General features: G+C 43.2%; 1 protein-coding gene and 1 long non-coding RNA gene across 3 annotated transcripts; both read right to left on the bottom strand.

Annotated features, from left to right (window-relative positions):
- Positions 1–103: 103 nt before the first annotated feature.
- LOC311031810 (uncharacterized protein C12orf56-like) lies at positions 104–8,289 on the bottom strand. 2 transcript variants are annotated; one of them, XM_084038316.1, is made up of 14 exons: positions 7,892–8,289; positions 6,239–6,431; positions 5,501–5,516; positions 4,434–4,635; positions 4,182–4,337; positions 3,445–3,530; positions 2,912–3,056; positions 2,535–2,629; positions 2,216–2,305; positions 2,037–2,124; positions 1,891–1,965; positions 1,599–1,676; positions 1,130–1,311; positions 104–769 (listed from the first exon to the last, which is right to left on the bottom strand). In XM_084038316.1, exons 1-14 carry the CDS (start codon positions 8,141–8,143, stop codon positions 658–660), a joined length of 1,770 nt encoding a protein of 589 aa, XP_083894442.1. In that variant the 5' UTR covers positions 8,144–8,289; the 3' UTR covers positions 104–657. The 2 variants fall into 2 exon arrangements, with proteins under 2 accessions (XP_083894442.1, XP_083894443.1); XM_084038317.1 differs by lacking the exons at positions 3,445–3,530; positions 4,182–4,337; positions 4,434–4,635 and having other exon boundaries at positions 106–769; positions 7,892–8,287.
- Positions 8,290–9,679: 1,390 nt separating this feature from the next.
- LOC311032117 lies at positions 9,680–11,573 on the bottom strand. Its single transcript, XR_014599159.1, has 3 exons — positions 11,435–11,573; positions 11,143–11,228; positions 9,680–9,949 (listed from the first exon to the last, which is right to left on the bottom strand). It is a non-coding gene; the product is annotated as an uncharacterized lncRNA (long non-coding RNA).
- Between the last annotated feature and the right edge of the window lie 13,160 nt (positions 11,574–24,733).

Here is a 24,733-nt window from a genome sequence, read left to right on the forward strand (position 1 = left end):
AAGTGCCTCTTTGGGATTTAGTGAGCATACCACACTGATTAAATTCATCTTTACAAACGTTTCTGTCTTTTTTTATTTCTGGTAACATTTGAAGATCTTTAATGCACCACCTGCCGACAGTAGCCTAAACCTCAGACTGACTGGGTATTATTACCACTCGCTTCTTCAGTCTAACTGTTGTTTATCTTCTTTTGTCTATCGGGTGATAGACAGACATAATCTACCATGAATACATGCATTTGATTGGCCACTGTGTGTTGCCACAAAACATGAGCCAGGCAAAAAAACTTCACCTTCAAATAACCTTTATTTACAGCGCACCTCACCTGAGGACTCAGCACATTTACAAATCTACATGTTCAAAATATTCACAAAGGCAGAATCCAGGAATACAGGGAAGAATGTTCATACAGCAGAAATGTTTGGTTTTAGTGTCTGTTAGCAGATGGTTGGTTGCTAACGTGCTAAGCTACGATGGTGAACATGGTGAACACGATGCTACACATGTTAGAAAGCTGCTATCGCTCCTGCTGGGATCATTTGCTCCACCTGTGTTAGTGGCAGATTAACTGAGCATCAACTCACTCAGACGTTGGTAAAGGCACACACTGTCACAGCCCTGTTTGTAGGCGTGAGAGCACATGTGTTGGTGTGCGATCATCTGTGCAGATAAACAGCCAGGATATGCTCCACCAGTCGTACAGTCGGTTGGCTGATCGGGTAGTGAGGCGGCAGCTTCTCCTCGGCACGCGACAGCTTCACGAAGTACCTGGAGGGGAAAAACACAGATCCTTAGATAAAACCCAAGGAAGCCCACTACATCTCAGAGGAAAACATCCTACTAGTTACTGCACTTCTACTTACTCTACACATTTAAAAAAACACTATTTGCAAAACGAATGGACCCGGTAGTGTGAACATTTCACATCACTATTATCCTGGCCAAAATAATTACACAATATTATCCACAATATATTATAAAATATGCTTAAAACTCTTAAAGCCACAAAAACATACTGGAACCACTTGATCACTTGTTTATTGTGTCACAGATAAGACACACATCTTCTTAACGTGTAAAATAATCAAATCATCTTAAAAATAAGACTGTTTTCAGAGCAGCACAAACCTGAACTCCACTCTGAAGTGGGAGCTGAGGTGCTGGGCCAACTGGTTGTTGTACTGCAGGCAGGCCAGCAGGAGGCGACAGCGCTGGAAGAGCAGAACAGACTGAACCGGACTCAGAAAGGACTCCTGCAGGTCTGACAAAACCAGCACCACCTGCTGGACCTGGTGACCAATGAAGGACAACTGCAGAGACACAAGGAGACCAGCTTCATTTCAGTTTTGACTCCACACCACACTTTATAGATCAATATTATTCAAAAGTGTTACTTGGTGACTCAACACTTTATAGAAGAAAAGGCAACATTTGAATGGAGGCATTTCAGGCAGTTCAGGAGGAGAGTAACTCCCTCTACACTTTGACTCTTAAGTCAAGTTTGAAGCTTCACGTATCTGACCAAGCTTCCTTATTTGGAGAGTTCATGTGAGAATATGTTTCCCATCTCTACTAAAGTGCCAGTGAGGAACGTTACCAGGTGAGGATGTGGCTGCAGGACTCCGAGCATCCAACCGACAGACAGGGAGTTGTCCGCTGAAGAACATCTGCTGGCCTAAATAAAGTCAATAAAGTGTAAATTCACAGGCTGAGTGCAAATGATTGGACTTCCCCACACTTGCAAACAAGACATTTTACACCTATATGTATGATATATTTTGATTTGTTTATTATAGACAAGCAAAGATTGTTTTGTATCCAAACCTTTGTCTCCCCCTTTGGCAGTGAGAGTAATTAAAATAGTATTCCATGGTATAGTTGTCACTCACCTCGTGGCCTAAAAGCAGCAGTTCAAAGAGCAGGGAGCAGGCAGCGTCCAGATACTCAGCTAGGAAGTCCTGAGGCTGACAGAGAAGGACAGCTGTGACATTTAAAACGGATTAAATACATAATGACATTAATGTGAGCAGCTCACCTCACAGCCAACCTGGGATCTTTGGTTCTGTGTTTGAAGCTCTGCAGCACAAATCAAGGCAAGCAGCATTCTGGAGGCCAGGGCACCTCTGCAGGGAGGGAGGGGGGGAAGGGTGTTAATAACAGAGACAGGATTATTATTCCATAAAGGTCAAGTCAAGAGGATGGTGAGATGTTTACTTTTTGGCAGAGAGCAGGTTGAGTCTGGCTGGTTCGACATCCGTCTCTCTGAACATGACGGCGAGCGTCTGGACGATCAGAGTGCTCAGTCTGAACAGAAGCATCGAGCTGGCGTTAAATCAGAGCCTTTATGGCATGAGGTCCATTAACAGTACATAACTGGTGAAATCTAAATTACCTTTTACAGGTTTCTGTGTAACACACACACACACACACACACACACACACACACACACACACACACACACACACACACACACACACACACACACACACACACTCACACTCACACTCACACTCACACACACCCTGAGCTTACAGTAGTTGATCTGCTGTGTAGACTCCACTGAGACTCTGGCAGCTGTGCAGAGATTCCTCCAGAGTCTGAACCATGAAGACGCAGAGCTCACTGGACTGAAACACAGCAAAATATACACTTTTTTATTAACAAAAGTACATTTACTTGAAGTACTGCACTAAGGTACTTGCACTGAAGTAAGGTGCCAATATACTTGTACTTTATGTTCAAGTTCTGCTACTTTGCTTCTACTCTGGGAGGCTGTTATTGTATCGTTGACTCCACTACGTTTATGTGACAGTATTTACTCATTACTTGATAGAAATGTAAAAAGTGGTGAGCGTGTCGTTGTGATGGTCACTGTTGGGGACGAGACATCGTGTGTTGGGACATCTCACCCTCCAGAAGAGTTGCCGCAGGGTGACGTTGCGGTGTGCAGCCGTTCTCAGCTCCTGCAGCAGCAGGTAGAGACTCTCCACACTCAGACCCTCCTGCAGGAGCTCAGAGCTCAGCTGACCAAACAGGTGAGCTGTCCGCTCCGAGCTGCTCACACACACACACACACACACACACACACACACACACACACCATCAGTGATGGAAATAACGGCGTTTTAAGTAGCAGCGTTATAAGTAGCGGCGTTACTTTTTTCAGTAACGAGTAATCTAATTGATTACTCATCTCATTATTATAACGCTGAGATGGGCTCCAAATTATTTGACACATCAGTATTTAAAAATTGTTTGAAAGTAACGCAATAGTTACTTTCCAAAGTAACTAGTTACTTTTAGAATTTGTAACTCAGTAACTACTTTAGTTACTTTCTGGGAGAAGTAACTAGTACTTTAACTAGTTACTTTTTTAGAGTAACTTGCCCAACACTGCAGGTCATACACAATGATGCTGCCTCTGTTACAAAGAGTGTTGTACCTGATGGCAGGAAGCTTTCCAGGAGAGGAGTCAGAGGAGGCACTGAACTTCCCTCTGTAGAGCGGGTCTAACAACAGAGTGGACCCCTAAACACACACACACACACACACACACACACACACACACACTGAAGTCGATGTAAAGGCAGTTTACACTCAAATCAAGATGAAACCTTGTTGACTGTTCACTGTATGAACACAACAAGGAATACTCTATGGAATCATTTCAATATGTGTTACTGTAAGGGTATTATTCTTAATGATAACAGTTTCTTGGTTGCTAAATCAACCCTATATAATTGAGCAATGCACTAAAAGACTGACAGGTGTTCATAATGAATCATTGCACAGCGGCAAATGAAAAAAATAAAAAGAGTGTATCTGTTGAAAGGAAGAATACATACATTTGGATTCATTTATTTTTCTTGCTTTTCCTTTTCTCCTCCAGTTGGTTTGCAAACTTCGTGACCGACTATTTTAGGAAACTACTACTGTAAGCCTCTTTTTTTAAATGACATGATATATTAGTGAGTTGTTTTTAAAGACTGGAGTCTACTGGGAGCTGAGAAAAAGGTTGAGAGACGGACGAATACATTGTTGGTTTTGGCCTTTTTTATGGGATGTTTGGAAATATCAATGCTTTCATGCTATGGATATTAAATGCAGAGCTACTAAGAAGACTAACACTACATTCTGTAGTAGAACAGAAAGACACACTGTGTCTCCGTCATCACTCACAATAATGAAGCTGTTCCAGGAGCTCTGCAGATGGAGGTAAAGTCTGGACATGTGTGATACGGCATAAAGATGCAGCTCAGCCGTCCTCTCCTCTCCGCGGCTCACAAAGCCTCTCCTCAGCAGGCGAGACTGAACTGCACCGATCATCCTCGGGACCTGGAGCATCACATCATCAACACACAACGGCTTTTCATCTTTCCACATATTGTATCCCCAAATATTTCAAACCAGGAAGCGTAACGGCGTCTGTACCTGGCCAGTGTCCGGGCCGCTCCGTCTGGGACTGGAGGGTGACAGAGGAGAGGTGGGGGAGCCGGTGGGGGAGTAGAGGGAGGGTGCTGTGGAGGGAGGGTGGGGGACCCTGAGGAGACCCAGAGTCTCCGGGTTTGGACAGGAGGCAGAACGTGTGGGTGCTAATATGGGAACCTCCTCTATCCCCCTTTCACTGGGGCTCCTGGTGAAAAGGGAGATGAACATTAAATATTAAAGAATATTAAAAAAACAATAATCTGCAAACAAACAATGAAAATAATCGCTGGTTGCAGCCCTACATTTATTCTGTGTTGTTCAGAGCCTTTAAGTAAATTTCTGGAGCAAATAAACAATATACATTTGGATCTCGGTCAGAAGGTCAATCGTGGTACCTCTTCAAATTCCCCATTGAAGAAGAATAATGAGAGCAGGTAAACTAAGCTCTCTCTTTATGAAGTCATGAGCTACCTGAGACTGTGGAGAGGATCTCTACAGAGCGAGGCAGAGTGAAGGAGCTTTCACTTCATGCATTATTCAGTTGTTTTCCAAACAAAACCAGCAGAGAACTTTTTGTGAACTGTTTGGCGTTTTAGTGAGAACGCTGCCTTCTAGAGATCGCCACACATACCGTGTACACACACACACACACACACACACACACACACACACACACACACATATACATGCAGGTATTTAACCATATCAAGTTGAACCCTCCTCCTCACTTGTAGCCCTGCAGACAAACACAGCTGTAAAGGTTTTATAGCTCAAAAGGTTTGTCTGTCTCCCTGACGCCCAGACAGAATCTATGCAGCACACTTTGCAGGGGAAAATGCAAAACTAGACACATAAAGCAACACCAAGCAGGGCAGCTCAGAGTCTGAAGTGTCAAATCATTCCTTTAGTTGTGAATAAAAATAGTGATCGATGGGGGAAAATCCATTTGTTTCAAAGCAGAATTAAATTACATTTAAGAAGCTTTTTGGACCTATTTTATAGACCGTTTGGTACTAAAAAGTAAGAGCAACCAGAGTGTGTGTGTGTGTGTGTGTGTGTGTGATTCTTACCTCTGTGCAGGATATCCTGTCAGGGAAAAAAGACACAGGAGGGTTAAAGTTGCATTTAAAGGGAAAGAAACCAAGACATAAAATATATACGCCATCTTCACTGCTGTTACAGATTTTCACTAAATACCCAGAGTAGATTAACACATATTTTAACCAAAGACTGTAGAGTAGAAGCAGGCGTAGTCATGGTGATGTCACCCATTGGTTCGTGGACTACGGTTTTAGAGTCTCGAGTTCAGCTCTTTGGCCGTCGCCAATCTTGGATTTTGGGCTTCTGTTGTGAAGCTGTTTACAACGTTAGCTTCCATTATTGAAGGTAAACTTTACAGCTAAGTGCTAAAGTCCTCTGATTGCATTGGTAGCGTGGTTGCAACGGTGCCTTGCAGGTCATAGTTTCATCCATCTCTCACACCACTGGTGGCAAAACAGCCATGCAAGGCGCTGGCCTGGATATCAGGAGCTATTTGGGATCTTTCTCAAGGACACGAGCTGGAAACACTAACTGGGTGATGAGTGTGAGACCTGCTCTTCCTCCTGAGTCACAGCCGCTCTTATAAACCTTGGCCTGTAAGTGATCTAAGCTGCAACCTTGGCATTAATAGTCTCAATTAATTAATGAATTAGCAAATCCAACGTGCTGGTCTGCAAAGCCAAAACACCAGTTAATGTGCCACTGATCTTATTCTTAAGACTTTGTTGGACGATGACACTTGTTTGTAAAAAGTTTTGTTTTTTTACCCTCTGAGGTGCGTGGTGTTGGGCAGTGGCTGGGTCTGCGAGAGGGCGAGGATGCAGGAGGAAGTCCCACCCTCCTGTCTCTCCTCATCCAATCACGGCCCCTCACAGCAGGCTTGTGGGTGACGTAGGTGATTCGGATGTGCTGGCAGAGTTCCCGGTCCTTCCCGTGGAGGAAATCTGGGAGGTCATTGACCTGAAGAGATGAAAGGGAGAGAAAATTCTGTTAAAAATGTCCATATTAATTCATTCCCCGTACTTATGAATTGTATTTTTTATTATTTATTTAGTTGTTATGTGGAGGGACTGTATTTCCTGACTGGACCGGACAGCGATGTCTGAAGGTGCAGAGGTCACAGTGAGTTCAACACAGGCGTTAATGTGACAGTTTAATGCAGACAGGATTAACTCTGAGGAGGAATTTAAACCTTTCACCTCTGACCTACGTGGCGTAACAAGGTGGTAATTAGAGGTATTCAGCTCCACAGACTCGGCTTCTCTTTTTAGATACAAGAGCAAAATCTCATGTAGTCCTGACAAAGCCTCACTTTAGGTATTCAACAGTCAAAATACTACATTACTGAAAGGAAGGTCAGCTCATTATGTACAGTAAATAGTACAGTCCAAGTAAGTAAATATAAAGGAACATATAGAGCCATTGTTAAGTTTAAGTTTGAATTTGTATTATTGGATCAGACACACAATGTTGCTATTTATTTTTATATTGTATGTATTCTTTATTTCTAAAGGGAGACTTTATGATTACCTACTTTAAAGGCAGAGTAATTTGGCTAAATTAAGAAGCTGGAATTAGAGACAGCTGTAACACATACTATGTAGCATATGTATGTGATTTCAGATGTTGAAAGTCAGTGTACTGTACTTTTGTGTGAATAAACACTAGTATACTGTATATCTCCTTCAGACACACTTGACTGTAAATGCCACGTCACTTCCTGAGATGCCTCCTTGCCGGTTGGAGACACTGTAACAAACTTGAATCCTTACACATTGAAGCATGTCCTCACTACCGTATTGGATTGTGGGATATTAATGCCGGCGTAGTGCCCAGCGATGCATACTGTAATGTATCACCGGAAATGCAATTCATATACTATTGATTTCATACTACATTTTCAGACAAACTAAAAAATCCCACTGTTTTAGCGTACTAAAAGCATGTTAGTACAAAATTACGTGCAACCAAGTTTGCCACTTTTGCTTGAAAAATGTCCTGTAAATGAACTTTTATTGTCACACACTGTACTTAGCTTCTGCATATAATCTTAGTATTAGGAGCAGCAGCTCCTAGGGAGCAGTTTGGGGGGTTCAGCAGTGCCTGGGAGGTGAACTGGCACCTCTCCTGCCACCAGGCCACATAAAGTCCCCATGGAGTGTGCTCATGCAATCAAGTAGTTGCAGACAATTAATCAATTAGTTGGTGGAGAGATAAATAACTATGTAAGTTTGTCCAATAGAATTCTCAATGGTGGGTCCACTTGTTATCTCCATGACAACTAGAAGGAAGAGATGTGACTGAAGGCCGGTGGTTCAATTGTAACTTGAAGATGTCAGTTACAGTTCATTATTTTCAAGATTTAATAACAATATTGTTTCCACTAGTAAAAAAAGGAAAACGTGATTCCGTAAACTCACCAACTCAATGTCACGCACGCGCCTGAAGCTAAAGGCTTCGGTGAGCGTGCGCGGCGGGTACTCGGTTAGGTACACGCGCTCGCCGCTCAGCACCACGTGCATGTACATCTTGTTGAGGGTCTCCGATATCACCACGCACGGTTCGCAGACTCGGATCCGCTCGTACACCGTCCGCTCCGCGTTCCGCTTCAGGAAGGAGTCCAGCTTGACGTTCCGGCGGGAGAGGAGGCCACCGGAGCCGGTCCGAGCCATCGCGGCACTTTGGGAAGTTAACCTCCACTTTGGCGCGAGGCAGGTTATCCGGTGTCACTTTCCATCCATAGGTTTTAACTTCACGGAGATGAAAACAACCGGGCGCTCCTCCTCCCGTCCCGTTAACGTGCACTGAGCACGGGGAGAGCAGGTAAACCGCTGCTGTCTCGCTCCATCAGCCGCACAGCCCTGTGATTGGTCTGAAGCGAGGAGTGAGGCTGCTGATTGGCCAGAAGATGACGGTCTATTTCATATAGACGCAGACCTGACCAGCGGACACTCACCGCGAGCACAACTTTTGGCTGGAGATACAAGTTTATTGCTTTTATGTGAGAGTTTATCGATGCATGTGCTGTGTAGAGGACTCAAGCTGCCCCATTGTAGTCTCAGTTATCAAATAAATGTGCAAGTTAATGTGAAAATAAAATGTATGCACATACATGAAAAAATAAATAAAATATTGAATTTTTTTATGTTCATTTATTTAGTATTTAATATTTCCCAATATAATATTATTTTATATTTATATCAGCTGTTGTCCCTATCTGTATTTCCCTTTTTTATTTAGGCCTACCCATATAAATGGCCTTATGTTGATTATCAAAAGTGACGCCTTCAAGGCACACCTTCATTTACATATGGGTGAAAAATACATGGTTACCTGTCTGTCTCTACATGTCAGCCCTGTGATAGACTGGTTACCTGTCTGTCTCTACATGTATTACTTATTATACTTTTTACTGTATACTTTATGACAGAAACAGTACTGAGCAGAATCACACTGTTTGAACCAATCTACAGTCCATTCTTTAGACCTGCAGCTTATCTAATGTAGAATTAGATACGCTATCACTTTAAGACACATTTACATGATCAGGTTCTAAGCATGCAGCTTTAATGTGTCTAAAAGTTAACATGACAGTAACTCTTGTTCAACAGAAGAGAACGGAAGAAGACAATGTCTGTTTGTTTTTAACTGGTTACTAGCTGGACTTCTTCCCTGGTTGTCGTTCTAATACAGTACTAACAAGACGCTTCTCCTGGGGGCTAAGCCCCCCCTGCCTTTAAATCCTAGTGACGTCCCAGGGTTGAAGCACAGGAGGGTAGCTAGTTACATTTTGTTCCTCATGTTGCTCATTTTGTGTGATAACACTTTTGTGTGGAGATTTTCAGCGTGGGTTTTCTCCGGCGTCCTCCCACAGTCCAAAGACGTGCACGTTTGGTTAGTTGAAAACTTGAAGTTGCCTGTTGCTGTGAATGTGAGCATCAATGGTTGTCTCTCTCTGTGTCAGGCCTGTGATAGGCTGGCAACCTGTCCAGCATATACCTTCACCCTGCCTGGGATCGGCTGTTACCATGGTTACAGATGATGCAAAGATGGATGTTGGTATTTTTGCTGGAGCCTCTTGAGTGTGTTACGAGTAAAGATCCACTATTTGTGGTGCTTGAGTGATTGCTTTCAGGATTTAAAGAGAATTTTGACAAATATATAAATACTGTATATTAAAACATTTCATTTCAAGAAAATGGAAATAATTAGATTTTTTAGAATGCTTATTTATTCATGACACCATTCTCACCAACCACTTCAAAATTCCTTATTTACCAAGTAAGCACATTTTTATTTTCAACAAAAGGTTGCTGCAGTTGACATTTCTGATGTTGAACAGCGAGAAGCAGGAATTTTCAGTGAAGTGGCTCCTTCAGTCTAGTCAGAAGGAGTCGGCTCCGGGTCGTAATCAACTGAACGCTTGTCCAGCTGCTCTTGCTGATCTTCAGCACCAAACCCATTGTGCTGATGGTGCCCTTCAATCCTGGTGGACGAAGAGAGAAGATTCAGCAGCAGAAAATAATATTGTGAGAAGAGAAGAAGTTGGAGTAGTATTGTTTGTACTAGTAGTATTAGTTGTATCACATTTACTTCCACAATTACATGAATGTCGCATTGAGTTTAGTATTTATAGTAACAATAGTAGTTTCTTAGTTGAAAAGGACAATAACAATGGTAGAAACAGAAGTACTTACCCAATGTGTGTGTTACCAAAGTAGAGAAGAGAACAAAAAGATTTTGTTATCTCTTCATGTTTAATCACAGAAAAACAGTAACAATGTCCCTGTAACATTTCTGTTTGTAGTGCAGAGTAATCAGTATGATCACATGGTGGAGGTTAATAGACATTTATTACTAATGCACAAAGTCACATAACGGTACATTCATTTGAGATTAACAATGTACATTTTTAGGATGATCACTTTAAGTTGACAAAAAAAAAAATACACATTAATAATACTAAAAATGGATACCCTGATGCATTTTCTCATAGACTTCTATATAATCTGACTTCTTTTTGCAACCAGAGGAGTTGCCCCCTGCTGGTCGTTTGAGAGAATGCTCTTCTGCTTTGGCTTTACTTTTCAGACCCAGATGTTACCTCCTGCTATAGACACACCTCTGCCTCCACTCTTAAACCCTTAGATTCAGTTCATCAGTCTGCCCTATGATGTATTACTGGTGACAGTTATTCCACTCATTGTGTCAACACTTTCTATTTATTTATGAAGCCCTTGATGGCAACATGCCATCATGTATCACTTCCTTATTAAATTGGTTGGTAATTCAAGTTATCGGCTAATGCTTGCAGTCCTGCGTTCAAACACTACATTTGGAAAGTGCTTTTAGTTTGTGTGCTCAAACTGGAAACATTTTACAACACACATTACACAGTTGTACCTCAAGTCAATTTAAAACTGTGATTACTAACTACTCAGCTCTATAATGTAACTGTTTTTAATGTTCCCTCTGTGTGTGTGTTCTCTTTTATTGCACTCTTGACATCATTGAAAATGATTCCTCGAGATTTAAATGAAGATTGATTGAATGAAAATGGTAAACCGGCCAACAATTTGATGTCAGGGTAACCCATTATTTGACCAACATGAACTTTTCTAGATGTTTTGTGTCAAAATATTTTCTAATAATATAGATTCTACAACTGTACCTCCTATGTGGAAAAGGAACCCCTCTCCGGGTTCAGCCATCAGGAAGACCATGGACAACACGAGAAAGAGCGCGATGCACTTCATCCTGGAAAACAAGAACAAACACAGAGGCCACAGTTAATGACTTTAATGAACAAAGTTGTTCATTTTTAATGACTTTAATGAACAAAGTTGTTCATTTTTACTACTGTTATCATACAGGTTTTAGGCCAGAATACATATTAATTTAACAGATGTCTAACTGTCCTGATCATACTGTCAGTAAATGAGGAATACATATTTAGTTCTTACCTTTCTTTGAGTCGAAGTATACAGGAGGCTTTCAAAGAGAACTTGAGTGAGCAATGTGATGCAAATCTGTGTGATGGTCCAGTACATCAATGTCTCTTTTTATAGCAATGGATGAACTCCTCTACTCATTGTTTGCCCAGAATTTGGCAATCCAGGAAGGTAAACCAAACGCAGTCTCATTGCATGTTGCAATGTGGTGGCAAATGTCTGATCTGTCATCTTTCCAAAGAAACTGAAAAAGACTGCCTTCTGACTTTTTTTTCTAAGTTCATAACAGTTTTTCAGTGTTTCCTTTTCCTGCTTGCATAGTTTTGTCTTTGTTCTGAATCAGAAGTTTAAAAGAATGAAAAACTGTAAAAGACTTGAGGCCAAAATACAGCATGAGGTGAAATGGACAGGTGGAGTTCTACAACTATGATTAGTTACTGTAGTTAGAGTTATTGTAGATCGACCTGCTAATCTGACCGGTTCAGGAATCTAATTAGTAGTTGCAGCAGAAGCTGAGACACACGGCTAATGGAGGCAGTTAATATAAGATAAAGCCATTTGTTGCCATATTGCTGCAACTTAAATTCATAGTCCTCAGAATCATAATCAATCAAATTCAAACACACAGGCATGATACAAATACTTTTACGCCATAATTGAAATTTGATTTCAGACACAGAACTGTTGACAATTTATTATATAATGGAAATAATCTGCATTGTTATTCCTTTGAGAATTTGAGGTGGAAAAGACGCGGTGCCATCCAAACAGAATCATTTGATGCTCTATTATTGTGCTTCAGGAGGGAGAAGAACTGGAATATGGCTATTTGAAGGAATTCATTATTAAAAAAAAGAATGGATCATAATATGATAACTGAATTTCTATTAAATCATTTTTAGGGCCATTTGCTCCCATATTGCTGCAATTTAAATGTGTGGTCCTTCCCAGAGTCATAATTTAGTCAAATCCAAAAACACAGGCATGATACAACTATTTTTTATTTAGTGTGACTCCGTTTCCGAGGAGATCATTGTGACATGGATTTATGACTAAAGGGGCCGACCTGGCAGAGGCCCAGGGGCCCAAATTGTCAGGGGCCCCCTGGCCTTCACCTACAAAACGTGACTCAAAGAGGCACATACCAACCAGGAAGAGGATTGAAATGGCCACAAGAAAACAACAAAGAGATGAAAAACAACTAAAAACGGGGCAAACTGCCAAAGACAAAGATGAACTACAAAAGTGACACTAACCCATGACAAAGACACAAAATGACCACAAAGAGACAAAAAGAAACTGAAAATAAACTCAAAATGACCACAAAGATACACAGAGTGACCACAAAGAGAAACACAATAAATACAAAGAGTCTCAAAAAACTGGCAAACATTCACAGACAAAAATAACTACAAACACAATTCAAAACTGACAACAGAAAGCAATTGCACCATCGACCAAAAAAACCTGCTCTAAAGTCAATGGTGCAGTTTTTTCCCTGCTATTTAAAGGGCACTTTAATGATGTAGTAATCTGCATGGGCAGGTGGATATCTTCAGCACCAAACATTTCATTTCCTGCATTCTGGTGATTTGTTTATGAATGTCAAGGAAAACACAAAATCCTCCGACACACACTCGGAGGTTTTCACCCACACGTTTATTTCGAATGAATTGTGTCAGGATGATGGTTTTCTTATCTTTTTCGGTTGACAATCATCTGACACAAGTTCAGGTGTGTATACTTCTGTGAATGAAACCCCTTCATGTTATTTCTGCAGTTTCCATTGGTTTTGGTATTGATTCAGGATTCAAAAAGACGACTTGTTGCTAACAGCTTTGGGTTCCACATACCAAAGTAAACTGAGCATTTCTCAGGAAAGTGGTGCGTTTGCTTGTAACTGGAACGGCCCCTCTTTTTTTACATTAATATAAAATTATAACTTGCATCTTGGGATTTTAAGATAGCATTGTAAAAACAAAACAAAAACAAAATAGTACTTCTATGTTCTTACCTATAGCACTTTGATCATAGCACTGTTGTTCTTACGGTATGTTTGCTGAACAGCTACTATTGTTGTCATAGAAACTTTAAAAGAGCCATCCACATTTTAGAGTGCAGCCTGGGTAGCCTTAGCCTTAATAATATTTGCACGGAACAACCAGCATGTGATTAAGCTAATAGCAAGACATGGATTACAGTTCTGGGTGAAATGTCTGAAAGGAGGCTTGCATATTGAAAACAATAGTGCATCAAGAATGGAACCTTGAGGAACACACCAATTAAATTGAACTACAGAGGATTTCCTACAGAAGTACAGTAGGTCATTAGCATTTAACAAGGGCTAAAACCTGATTGAAAAATGTCTCATAAAAGGATTCGACTTGTGGAATAATACTCACTTCATGCTGATTTAAACTGGAGTTCAAATTTTTTTTTTTAAAAGAAGAAAAGATCTATTGTATGAACTTTGTTGTGAAATTGTTGTTTTTCAGGAGCTGGGCTTGGCCCCTTAGTTCCAGTGAAAGGAACTCTGAATGCTTCAGCATACCAAGAGATGTTGGACAATTCCATGATCCCAACTTTGTAGGAACAGTTTGGGGATGGCCCCTTCCTGTTCCAACATGACTGTGCACCAGTGCACAAAGCTAGGTCAAACAACTTTGGAAGAATGGTCAAAAAGTCCCATAAACACACTCCTAAACCTAATAGAGGTTATAGCTGCAAAATGACCGACGTCATATTAAACCCTATGGGCCCTAGTTTCTTAGACCAGGCGCAGTCAATACGCAGCGCACTTGCGACACACCGACGGGGTGTGTCCACCTGGACTTTGGCTAGCGCAGGCACTCCTCCCGTCCCGCCCACCCGCGCAAGTGGGAAAGAGGGAGGAGAAGAAGGCGTGAGTGGGAGACGAGGAGGAGACGAGGCGTGGACTGGGATTAATACAGCCAATTCAGATCTTCACCAATCAAATGAGCTCCTCTCCTCACCTTTAATGGTTAGGGGAGGTTCAGTGCAAGTTCCGTCACTTGACAACCCGATGACAGAAGCAGCGCCGCCGCTCCCACCACGCTCTTCACGCGCTGTGCGCGCGTATCATAATAATAACAATGCAGATATTATAAAAAACAGGAGAGAGAGAGGGAGATGTTTTGATCCGAGAGGCTGAGTTTCCGTTACGCGTGCCATCCGCCTTTGATCTGACATCAGATGTGACGGGACAATCTATATAGATATAAATCCACGAGTTGATTCGATTAGTTGCATTAAATAGTGTTTGTTGTGATTATTTATTGCATTTAAATGTGCCTGGAACTGTGGAAACCTGCCTGTGAGGTCTCGGTGACGTGTGCGCACTGCGGGCCGTCAGCCAAACTTCCACTCCGCCAGCTGTAATTCGCCTTGAATGAATGGACTTAATTTGCGCCTTTCGCCAAGAGTAGACTAGGTTGGAGCTGGCAGGCTTTCAGCAAAGTCTTGGCGAGGCTTTTTGCCACGAAACTTCCGCTACGCCAAGCTGAATCTGTGACGCCTCCCCCTGCTGCGCCGCCACACCCATCTTGGCGCAGGCGATCCTCCAAACTGCCAAACTGACCGTGCGCAAGGCTGCGCGGGTCGAAACTTGCATTACGCCGGCTCCGCCACCCTGCGCCGCCCTGCGCTGCGCCACGAAAATAGGGCCCAAGGCGTGGAGTGGGATTAACACAGCCGATTCAGATCTTCACCAATCAAATGAGCTCCTCTCCTCACCTTTAGTGCGCCATGCGAGGTTCAGTGCAAGTTTTGTCACTTGACAACCCGATGACAGAAGCAGCACCGACGCTCCCATCACGCGCATCACGCACTGTGCGTGCGTATAGTCATAATAATTATAATGCCGATATTATATCACTATAGAAATTGTAAGCACATTTTAGGCATGTCTAGCACAAAGCAGGGTCAGGGCGCACAGCAGTAGACATAATAGTGGCGAGAACCCGGTGCCTGCACGAGCCGGCTGGGCCATTCATCACCGTCTTCATCATCTGCGCTCCACAGCTGCACCGGATTCCCCGTCCAACACCAGAACGGCGGGACACCGGGACCTCACATGCCGCTCAGACCAGCTGCAGCCCCAACTCCGGTTCCAGCTCGCGGCAATGTTTCCACGGACACGGACAACAGGCTGCCGAGGCGCGAGACCAGGCGAGCTGCTGTATTATTTAAAGATTTTTTCAGGCATAGATGCATTTTATTAGCAGTGGATAGATGTAGCTGCCATCAAAGTCAGTTATACTATTTAAGTTCATTTAAACAATTAATAAATAATTGGTAGTTAAATATGAATAAAATGTGAATAATTTAAGTTTAAATAAGGGAATATATTTTTGTTATTTTACATGGATGTAATTGTGTGTAAAAGGAACTGTTTATTGTAGCGGAACCAATGTCCGCCGGTGTCAGTGCTCTCATGTCGTTTTGTGTTGACGCACTTTACCTTCACCATGCTTGAGGCGAGCAGCGGTCAATAAGTCCGGTATGAAAGAAGCAGATGAAAGAAGAAGAATAAAGTGTCCTTAACTCCGTTTAGTTAAGAAGGCCAATGAGTTCTTACGACATTCGTCGACCTGTGAACTTTTCTTGACAATTCCTCGACTGAAGAGAATAAATGCCTGTGAGAGGAACACCTTGTGTCATGATTGACTGAACGGGAGTTACAGTAAGAACTCAGCCTGTCCGACGTGAGGTGGAAAGACGATGTGTGCGCCCGCCGTGGACGGAGCTGCAAGAGAGTTGCAACGCACGCTAGCGCCGAGAAAATAAGACTGTGCACATGCCGGTAACTCAAGCAAGCAGCAAGCAGAGTCCAAGAGCACCAAGTGATCAAGCTTACAACAAGTAATGCATTCAAAACAAGTTGGATGTTAAGAGGTAAAGCTTATCAACTGCTTATAAGGGGCTCTATAAGTGCTGAAAGGTTAAGTTTTCTGATGTTATGTACATGATAACAAGCAAGTCATTTCTGATTTCATCATATTCGTTTATTATTTAACCATTGGAAGTGTTTTGACATTTAAAGAGTCATTCTTTGCTGCTGCTAAAGTTAAAAATAAGTGATATAATTAATTGCAAGTGGAAATAAGTTCATTTGTATTGTGAAAGCGATTTTGAAACATTAAGACACTGTAAAAAATTGTTGGTTAAATTTAAAGGTTAAAAAGGGTTAGGTTAGTTGAAATTTGTATCTTTATTGCAATTTAACAGCTATACTAACTTGTAATCTTCAAGCTAAGCTAGTCAACGTAACTAGTTTCAGTTACATTTAAAGGGTAACTAAATCAAAAATTATAAGTAAGGTTAACTCAAACAATTCTGAACATGGCTGTGTATCATGGTAATATTGAAGCTATAGAAGTAGAACAGCAGTCTATACATCTTATTGAAGCAAATTTAAACACAATTTCATTACAAGATAGTGAGGTTGGTGTTGAGAAACAAGCTGCTGCACAAGAAGGACCAAGAAGAAGTCAGAGAAACAGAACACTGACTGAAAAGGGTCAAGAACTCCAAGACAACAAATCTAAAAGGCTTTTGAACAGTTTCACAACTACTTACAAGAAATGGAAATCTCTTGTGAGGGAGGCTAAAAGAGCACATGACGGATCCCTTCCCAATGAGATACTGCAAGACCACATGACTAAAGTTGACCATGCTTCAACAGATGTAAAACAAGCCTATGAAGACTTACGTCAACACAAGGCACCTGATGGAGAGACTCGCCGTCGAGTAGACACATGTGATGCTCTCACAAAAAAAGATCTTGCAATGGGATCTGAACAAAGAGACAGATAAAGGACAAGACTCTAAAGGTGATCAAGCATACTGGGTTGAGACTGGCTCAGTGTTTTTATCTGCAGCATCCCAGAGATCTAATGTGGACTCTCAAGGAGTTAAGTCTACAAAGAGTTCAAGCTTAAGTTCAAAATGTTCAAGTCTGTCCTCTGCAAAGGTAAAAGAAGCTGCAGCGGAGTTAGCTGCAACTCAAGCCACTTTGGAAGTTTTACAAGAAATGGAACGTGAGAAACAAGAGCTTGAAACACTTGAAAATGAGAACAGACAGAGACTTGCATTACAGGAAGCTGAAAACGCTGCAAGGCAAAATGCTTTAGAAGAGAAGCGCATGCAGATAGAGCGCTTAAGGACAGTCAAGAAGTTGAATGCTGCAAAGGCAAGACTGCAAGTCTATCAACAAGAAGTAGACTCAGATCAAGAGATATCAGATTTGCTCCACGACTGCAAGCCCAAGCAAGAGAAACCTGTATCTAAACCAAGAAGTCACCCAGTGCATCATATAACACAAACTGGTGCACATGTACAACCTGCTGTGTTAACACAAACTGCCACAAGGGAGCAGCCTGCTATTAACGCCCATCAAGAGCATAGCACTACATCACTTGCCAGTGCAATAGCAGAGTCAATCAATGCAAGCCGTCTGCCTGTACCAGAGCCTTCTGTCTTCAGTGGAGACCCGCTAAGGTATAAGGACTGGAAGATGTCTTTTCAAACTCTGATAGGAAGGAATCACATTCCAGTGAATGAGAAGGTCTACTACCTCCGTAAGTATGTCGGCGGACCTGCAAAGAAAGCCATTGAGAGTTATTTTCTGATAGGCACGGATGCAGCTTACCATTCAGCGTGGAACGTCCTGGAAGAAAGATACGGAAGCTCATTCATGATCGCTAAAGCTTTCAGAGATAAGCTCACCTCATGGCCAAAGATAGGACCCAAGGATAGTGTTGAACTCAGAGAGTTCTCAGACTTTCTTCGAGGCTGTGAAGCAGCAATGTCTGAGATTAAAGGTCTCCAAGTCTTAAATGACTGTGGTGAAAACCAAAGGATACTTACCAAACTTCCTGATTGGTTGATAGCCAGATGGAACAGAAAGGTAATTGAGATTGAAGAAGAAGCCAAGACATTCCCCAGCTTCAGTCAGTTTTTTGGGTTTGTCGCAAAGGAAGCTAAGATAGCCTGTAGCCCTGTGACCTCTCTTCATGCTCTGAAGTCTAATGATGTTGAAAAGATGAAGACACCAAAGACACGAAGCGTCGGTGTAAAAGTGCTAGCAAGCAGCTCTGAAGAAAACTCAGATGGTAAAGGTTGTGTATTTTGTGAGAAGGCAAACCATAGCATTCATACATGTCGAAGGTTCATGGACAAGTCAATTACAGAAAGAGTCAAATTTGTGCAAACAAATAAAATGTGTTTTGGATGTTTGAAAACAGGACACCTTTCAAAGAACTGTGAAAAGAGGAGTGTCTGCGACACATGCAAAAGGAAGCATCCAACATGCTTACACGAAGATCGAGCTAAGGAGGACAGAAAGAAAGAATATTGGGACGACGAAAGAAAAGACAGTGTGAAACACTCAAAAGAGAAAGAAAGGTCAAAAGAAAGAACAGAGTCTAAACCAACTGATGCAACATTGAGGGAGGCAACTTCTCACCGAGTCGTACAAGATATGAAGAGCACCCATACCTCCTCGGTTATGCCAGTATGGTTATCCACAACAAGTAACCCAGACAGTGAAGTTCTCTTATATGCACTTTTGGACAATCAAAGTGATACCACCTTTGTTTTGCAAGAAAAGGCTGACATTCTGGATGTTCCAAGGGAGCCTGTGCAATTGAAACTGTCAACGCTTGCATCCAGAAGTACAGTCATTCCAAGTCAGAAGCTAACTGGTTTGCAAGTTAGAGGCTTTTATTCATCAAAGAAAATCCCTCTCCCAGTAACTTACACAAGAGAGTTTATTCCTGTCAATCTAAGTCATATTCCTACACCTAAGACAGCAAGAGCATGGCCTCACCTAGAGCACCTTGCTGAAGAGATTGCTCCTTTAATTGAATGTGATGTTGGCCTGCTTATAGGTTACAATTGTTCTCAAACCCTGCTACCAAGAGAGGTTGTGGATGGCAAAGACAATGAGCCATTTGCCCAAAGAATGGACCTTGGCTGGAGTATCGTCGGCGGTGTGAATCCCTGTGTCGACTACGGTGATGCGTTCGGAAGCAGCCACACAGTTGTTGTGAGACAAGTGACACCTTATCAGCAGTCGCCTGCTAATCTGACAAGTGAAGTCCGGTACATATGCCGAACACAAGTAAAAGAAGTCATCACTCCACCAGATGTGATAAAAGCACTTGAGTCTGACTTCAACGAAAGAGGTGTAGAAGATGCTCACATCTCTCAAGAGGATCTCCGCTTCCTATCAATAATGGAGGAAGGAATCAGGATCAAAGCAGACGGTCACTGTGAAATGCCCTTGCCATTTAAAGAAGGCAGGCCGAATCTTCCAGACAATAGGAAATGTGCAGAGCATCGTCTGAAATGTTTGAGAAGAAGATTTGAAAGGGACAAACAATACCATAAGGACTACGTAGCCTTCATGAGTGAAACAATATCTCGCGGAGACGCTGAGAAGGTTTCAATGGAAGATGTAAATAATAGCCCTGCTTGGTACATCCCGCACCATGGGGTGTACCACCCACAGAAACCAGGGAAGATAAGAGTCGTGTTTGACTGTTCAGCGAAGTTTGAAGGCGTATCATTGAACGACCATCTGCTTACTGGGCCAGAACTGACGAACAATTTGGTTGGTGTCCTCTGCCGGTTTCGCAAGGGTCCTGTAGCAGTGATGTGCGATATTGAACGTATGTTCCATCAGTTTCATGTCAGAACAGAAGACCAGGACTATTTGAGATTCCTATGGTGGGAAGATGGAAACTTTCAAGCCCAACCATCAGTCTATCGTATGCGAGTGCACCTGTTTGGGGCCGCCTCATCGCCAGGCTGTGCAAACTACGGCCTCAAGCACATTGCAGCTCAAGGACAGGGTCGTTACAGTGAAGCAAGCATCCGCTTTGTAGAAAGGAACTTTTATGTGGATGACGGTCTGACGAGTGTGTCATCAGATAACGAAGCGATACAGCTGATTAGAGAGGCCAGGCAGCAGCTACGCATCCACAAGTTCGTTTCCAATCGTCAGGAGGTACTTGCATCACTTCCCAGAGAAGAGTGTGCAGAAAAGGCACGACATCAAGACTTAGCCTTGAGTGAGCCACTGATTGAGAGAGCCCTAGGTGTTAAGTGGTGCATCTCTTCAGATCAGTTCCTCTTCAGAGTAGTGGTGAGTGAACGCCCGCTTTCTAGAAGAGGCGTCTTGTCAACGGTAGCATCTGTTTACGACCCACTCGGCTTCGTAGCGCCTTTCATTCTTGTCGGGAAGCAAATACTCCAGCAGATGTGCCGAGAGAAAACCGGATGGGATGAACCACTATCTGACGATCTTCGGTCACAGTGGGAATCTTGGTTGTTGGACCTACAGAATCTAGCTGATGTTAAGACTCAAAGATGTTATCTCCCAGCAAGCTTCGGTGAAGTCCAAAGACACGAACTCCATCATTTCTCGGACGCGAGTGTCACCGGATATGGAGAATGCACTTACCTGAGAGCAGTTAGTGCAAGAGGACAAATCCACTGTTCGCTGGTCATGGGTAAGGCCAGAGTGGCCCCCACGAAGGTCACTACAGTACCAAGACTCGAGCTTTCAGCAGCTGTTGTTGCTGTTCGCACCAGTGACTTGCTCAGAAAAGAGTTGGAGCTCGAAGGAGCCCAGGAAATCTTCTGGACGGACTCAAGAGTCGTACTTGGATATGTCAACAACGAGGCCAGAAGATTCCACGTATTTGTGGCAAATCGCATTCAGCGAATAAAGGAAAGTACCGATCCAAGTCAATGGAGATATGTGGCCTCTGAAGAAAATCCCGCAGACCACGCATCTCGGGGTCTTAAGTCAAAGGAGCTCATTGCTTCCAACTGGTTCACTGGTCCAAGCTTTCTCTGGTGTGACGAGCTTCCCAGTGGAGATACTAAGGTGGGAGAAATTGCAGTTGAAGACCCAGAAGTGCGTAAAGCTTTTGTGTACAAGACCTTAACAACAGAAGATTCACTGCTCGATCGCTTCCTTAAGTTCTCCAGCTGGACAAGGTTAGTCCAAGCCATCGCCAGGCTTGTGCGGTGGATCAAAGAGCTTAAAGGGTTGGTATCCAGAACCAATGAAGCCACAAGTCTCGAAGAGAGAAAAGAGGCAGAACTTACCATCATTGGTATTGTCCAACAGTCAACCTTCTCAGAGGAAATCCAAAATCTTCAATCTAAGAAGGAGATCACAGCTAAGAATAAGACCAGCAAGCTGCACCGATTGAATCCTTTCTTGGATGAACGGGGCATCCTCAGAGTGGGAGGTCGACTTGAACATGCAGCTTTACATCCTCACATCAAGCATCCAGCAGTCGTGCCGAAGTCTAGCCACATATCAACCTTACTGATCAAGCATTATCATCAGCAAGTGCACCACCAAGGGCGTGGCATAACAATGAATGCACTACGGTCAAACGGCATCTGGATAATTGGATGTAATCATGCTGTGTCGTCCTACATTTACAAATGTGTGAACTGTAGAAAATTCAGACGTTCTACAGAAGAACAGAAAATGTCAGATTTACCTCGTGAACGCATGGAAACAACTCCACCCTTTACTCATTGTGGGATGGACTGTTTTGGTCCATTCTATGTCAAGGAGGGTCGGAGAGAGCTGAAGCGCTACGGTTTGCTGTTCACTTGTATGTGTTCTCGTGCTGTGCACATTGACCTACTTGATGACATGACAACAGACGCCTTTATTAATGCACTTCGGACCTTCATCGCTGTACGTGGAAATGTGCGACAACTTCGATCCGACCAAGGAACCAATTTTATTGGTGCGAAACGTGAGTTCCTGGAAGCTGTGAAGGAGATGAAGCAAGAGTGCTTCAAGCAACTGGGCTGCGAGTTTGTCATGAATCCTCCCTCCGCCAGCCATATGGGGGGAGCCTGGGAAAGGCAAATCAGGACAATACGAAGTGTGTTGACATCCATTTTGGATCAGTCCTCCCAAAGACTTGACAGTTCGTCTTTGAGAACTTATCTATATGAAGTCATGGCGATTATAAATAGCCGACCTTTAACAGCACATTTACTCAATGATCCAACTGGGCCGCAGCCTCTCACGCCCAATCACATCCTGACGATGAAGTCTTCCATAATCCTGCCAGCACCTGGAGAGTTTGTGAAAGAAGACCTTTATCTTCGCAAAAGATGGCGGAGAGTGCAACATTTGGCCAATGAGTTCTGGTCGAGATGGAAAAAAGATTACCTGTTAAACCTGCAACAGAGACAAAAATGGAACAAGACACATCGGAATGCAAGAGTCAACGATGAAGTGATAATACAAGATGACCTTGCACCACGAAATGAGTGGAAACTGGCCAAGGTCACTGAAGTGTACCCTGGTGAAGATGGATGTGTGAGGAAGCTGCAGTTGCTTATCAGTGACTCAACTTTGGATGACCAAGGAAAGCGACTCAACAAGCCAGTTTACCTCGTTAGACCAATCCACAAGACAGTCACCCTGCTGGAAGCTGAGTATTGCAGCCTTGTTGTCTCACTGCCTTTCCTCACACCAAATATCATAAACATTATCTGAATTATTATTTGAATCTTTATCTTAAGTTCATTAGAGAAATCACCAGTGATTTGGTGGGAGTGTAGCTGCCATCAAAGTCAGTTATACTATTTAAGTTCATTTAAACAATTAATAAATAATTGGTAGTTAAATATGAATAAAATGTGAATAATTTAAGTTTAAATAAGGGAATATATTTTTGTTATTTTACATGGATGTAATTGTGTGTAAAAGGAACTGTTTATTGTAGCGGAACCAATGTCCGCCGGTGTCAGTGCTCTCACGTCGTTTTGTGTTGACGCACTTTACCTTCACCATGCTTGAGGCGAGCAGCGGTCAATAAGTCCGGTATGAAAGAAGCAGATGAAAGAAGAAGAATAAAGTGTCCTTAACTCCGTTTAGTTAAGAAGGCCAATGAGTTCTTACGACATTCGTCGACCTGTGAACTTTTCTTGACAATTCCTCGACTGAAGAGAATAAATGCCTGTGAGAGGAACACCTTGTGTCATGATTGACTGAACGGGAGTTACAATAGATATGAAAAACAGGAGAGAGAGAGGGAGATGTTTTTTTCAGCTGTGTTAATTCATTCAGGCTCAGTTTCCATTACCCGTGCAATCCGCCTTTGATCTGACGTCAGATGTGACGGGACAATCTATATAGATATAAATTCACGTCTTGATTCAGTTAGTTGCATTAAATAGTGCTTGTTGTGATTATTTATTGCATTTAAATGTGCCTGGAACTGTGGAAGCCTGCCTGTGAGGTCTTGGTGACGTGTGCGCACTGCGCGCTGGTGAGCCAAACTGCCACTCCGCCAGCTGTAATTCGCCTTACGCCAAGAGTAAACCAGGTTGGAGCTGGCGGGCTTTCGGCACAGTCAGAGGGCCCTAGTTTCGTAGACCAGGCGCAGTCAGCTTTCAGCGCACCTGCGCCGCGCCGACGGGGTGTGTCCACCTGGACTTTGCAAGTTTCGTACACCGCGCAGGCTCGCGCAGGCTCGCCTCGCGCAGGCACACCTCCCGTCTCGCCCACCGCCGCAAGTGGGAAAGAGGGAGGAGAAGAAGGCATGAGTGGGAGACGAGGAGGAGACGAGGCGTGGACTGGGATTAATACAGCCGATTCAGATCTTCACCAATCAAATGAGCTCCTCTCCTTTAATGCGTTAGGGGAGGTTCAGTGCAAGTTCCGTCACTTGACAACCCGATGACAGAAGCAGCGCCGCCGCTCCCACCACGCTCATCACGCGCTGTGCGCGCGTATCATAATAATAACAATGCCGATATTATAAAAAACAGGAGAGAGAGAGAGAGAGAGATGTTTTGATCCGAGAGGCTGAGTTTCCGTTACGCGTGCCATCCGCCTTTGATCTGACGTCAGATGTGACGGGACAATCTATATACCGTAGATATACATTCACGTGTTGATTCAATTAGTTGCATGAAATAGTGCTTGTTGTGATTATTTATTGCATTTAAATGTGCCTGGAACTGTGGAAACCTGCCTGTGAGGTCTCGGTGACGTGTGCGCACTGCGTGCAGTCAGCCAAACTTCCACTCCGCCAGCTGTGATTCACATTGAATGAATGGACTTTATTTACGCCTTGCACCTTGCGCCGAAAGTAGACCAGGTTGGAGCTGGCGAGCTTTCAGCGCAGTCTCGCCGAGGCTTTTTGCCACGAAACTTCCGCTACGCCAAGCTGAATCTGTGACGCCTCCCCCTGCTGCGCCGCCACACCCATCTTGGCGCAGGCGATCCACCAAACT

Source organism: Eutrigla gurnardus (assembly GCF_963514095.1).
Source record: "Eutrigla gurnardus genome assembly, chromosome: 21".
Taxonomy (NCBI): domain Eukaryota; kingdom Metazoa; phylum Chordata; class Actinopteri; order Perciformes; family Triglidae; genus Eutrigla; species Eutrigla gurnardus.